This window comes from Squalius cephalus (genome assembly GCF_949319135.1).
Source record: "Squalius cephalus genome assembly, contig: scaffold_85, whole genome shotgun sequence".
NCBI classification, from domain to species: domain Eukaryota; kingdom Metazoa; phylum Chordata; class Actinopteri; order Cypriniformes; family Leuciscidae; genus Squalius; species Squalius cephalus.
Window position 1 is genome coordinate 126,161 of NW_027645794.1, and position 1,918 is coordinate 128,078.

The 1,918-nt window shown below is 42.9% G+C and overlaps 1 protein-coding gene across 1 annotated transcript; it reads right to left on the reverse strand.

The window, feature by feature from the left end:
* Positions 1 to 265: 265 nt before the first annotated feature.
* Positions 266 to 1,324, reverse strand: LOC307154243 (putative inhibitor of apoptosis; the record flags this gene model as incomplete). Its single annotated transcript, XM_079899017.1, has 2 exons — positions 266 to 666; positions 1,111 to 1,324. The coding sequence occupies 2 exons, from the start codon at positions 1,322 to 1,324 to the stop codon at positions 266 to 268; spliced, it is 615 nt and encodes a 204-aa protein (XP_079755143.1).
* Between the last annotated feature and the right edge of the window lie 594 nt (positions 1,325 to 1,918).

Sequence of the window (1,918 nt, forward strand, 5' to 3'; positions counted from 1 at the left end):
AAGTTATGATGATGCGATATTTATCACGTTTTCATTTTAACTCAATACTCTATGAACTTTAACATCTTGTTGGTCAAATTAACTTAAAGCCTGAGCATCCTAGCTACTTTCTAAATGTGTGTAACAGAACTTATGGTGAACAATTTAGCCATATGTTTTAAACGTGTAATGTTTAAACAAATTTTGTTACTGGACTGAGTGAAAATAATAAACTTCTCCTTTGTTTTTATTATTTATTAAGTTAAATGCAAATGATAGGAAAACTTTAGGATAGGAAAGTACGGACAGCGCCTTTGACCAAGCCTCTACATATGGGGCACTTGCGCAGAGAAGGTGCACATTCTTTGCACACAACTAGGTGACCACAGGGGATGAAGACAATGTTCACTTCCTTATCCATGCAAACTTTGCATGTGCGCTCCTCTTGAAGTCTTTTTAACTGTTCCTCCATAGGCAAGTCTGAAAGATCTTGACTAGGGGATGCAGCTTCATTTGTCTGGGGCGTCGGGCCACACTCAAATTCCATCTCTAAAGCAGACTTCACCACAGGATTGTTCTCTTGTTCTCTCACAAATTCTCTTGAGTCGCTGTCTCCATTAGTCAATAGCTGCTCAAATAGTCTTGGCAATCTTGCTTGAATCTGATGAACAAACTCTTGGCCCTTTTCTTGCAAGAGGTATTCACAACTTGTCACAATCTTGGCATGCGTCGGGAACAGGAACGCCTTGACATTGCTTCAGACTTGCAAAGACTTGCTTCAGTTGTGGAGGCCAGCTTAGCAACTGGGAACCGGGAGATCGTGCAGTATCAGAGCACCAGAGACATTACCCCAGCTGCCGTTTCGTTCGAGGTATTCACATCTTGGAAACCACTTGGCATGTTCTACCCATGGATCATCACCAGACTCCCAACATCCGAGTACACCATCGCAACAAAAGCACTTCACGTCAACATTACGACCAACATAGTAAAAACCAGCCTTAGCCAATTGGTCTGGTCGAACAGTTATTCTTGAGGGCCAGTAGACAAATGTGAGCAACCTTTCTTCACACCGTTGCATTGCCGATACATTGAAAGGGCTAGATAAAGGTACATTATCTGCACAGTCACCTCGAACGAAACGGCAGCTGGGGTAATGTCTCTGGTGCTCTGATACTGCACGATCTCCCGGTTCCCAGTTGCTAAGCTGGCCTCCACAACTGAAGCAAGCCACTCTGTCGCCCTGGCCAAGGTAGTAGAAACCAGCTTTGGCAAGCTCGGCCGGAGATAATGCAGCAGGAGTCCATTTCTTAAAGGTGTCAAGGCGTTCCTGTTCCCGACGCATGCCAAGATTGTGACAAGTTGTGAATACCTCTTGCAAGAAAAGGGCCAAGAGTTTGTTCATCAGATTCAAGCAAGATTGCCAAGACTATTTGAGCAGCTATTGACTAATGGAGACAGCGACTCAAGAGAATTTGTGAGAGAACAAGAGAACAATCCTGTGGTGAAGTCTGCTTTAGAGATGGAATTTGAGTGTGGCCCGACGCCCCAGACAAATGAAGCTGCATCCCCTAGTCAAGATCTTTCAGACTTGCCTATGGAGGAACAGTTAAAAAGACTTCAAGAGGAGTGCACATGCAAAGTTTGCATGGATAAGGAAGTGAACATTGTCTTCATCCCCTGTGGTCACCTAGTTGTGTGCAAAGAATGTGCACCTTCTCTGCGCAAGTGCCCCATATGTAGAGGATTGGTCAAAGGCGCTGTCCGTACTTTCCTATCCTAAAGTTTTCCTATCATTTGCATTTAACTTAATAAATAATAAAAACAAAGGAGAAGTTTATTATTTTCACTCAGTCCAGTAACAAAATTTGTTTAAACATTACACGTTTAAAACATATGGCTAAATTGTTCACCATAAGTTCTGTTACACACATTTAGA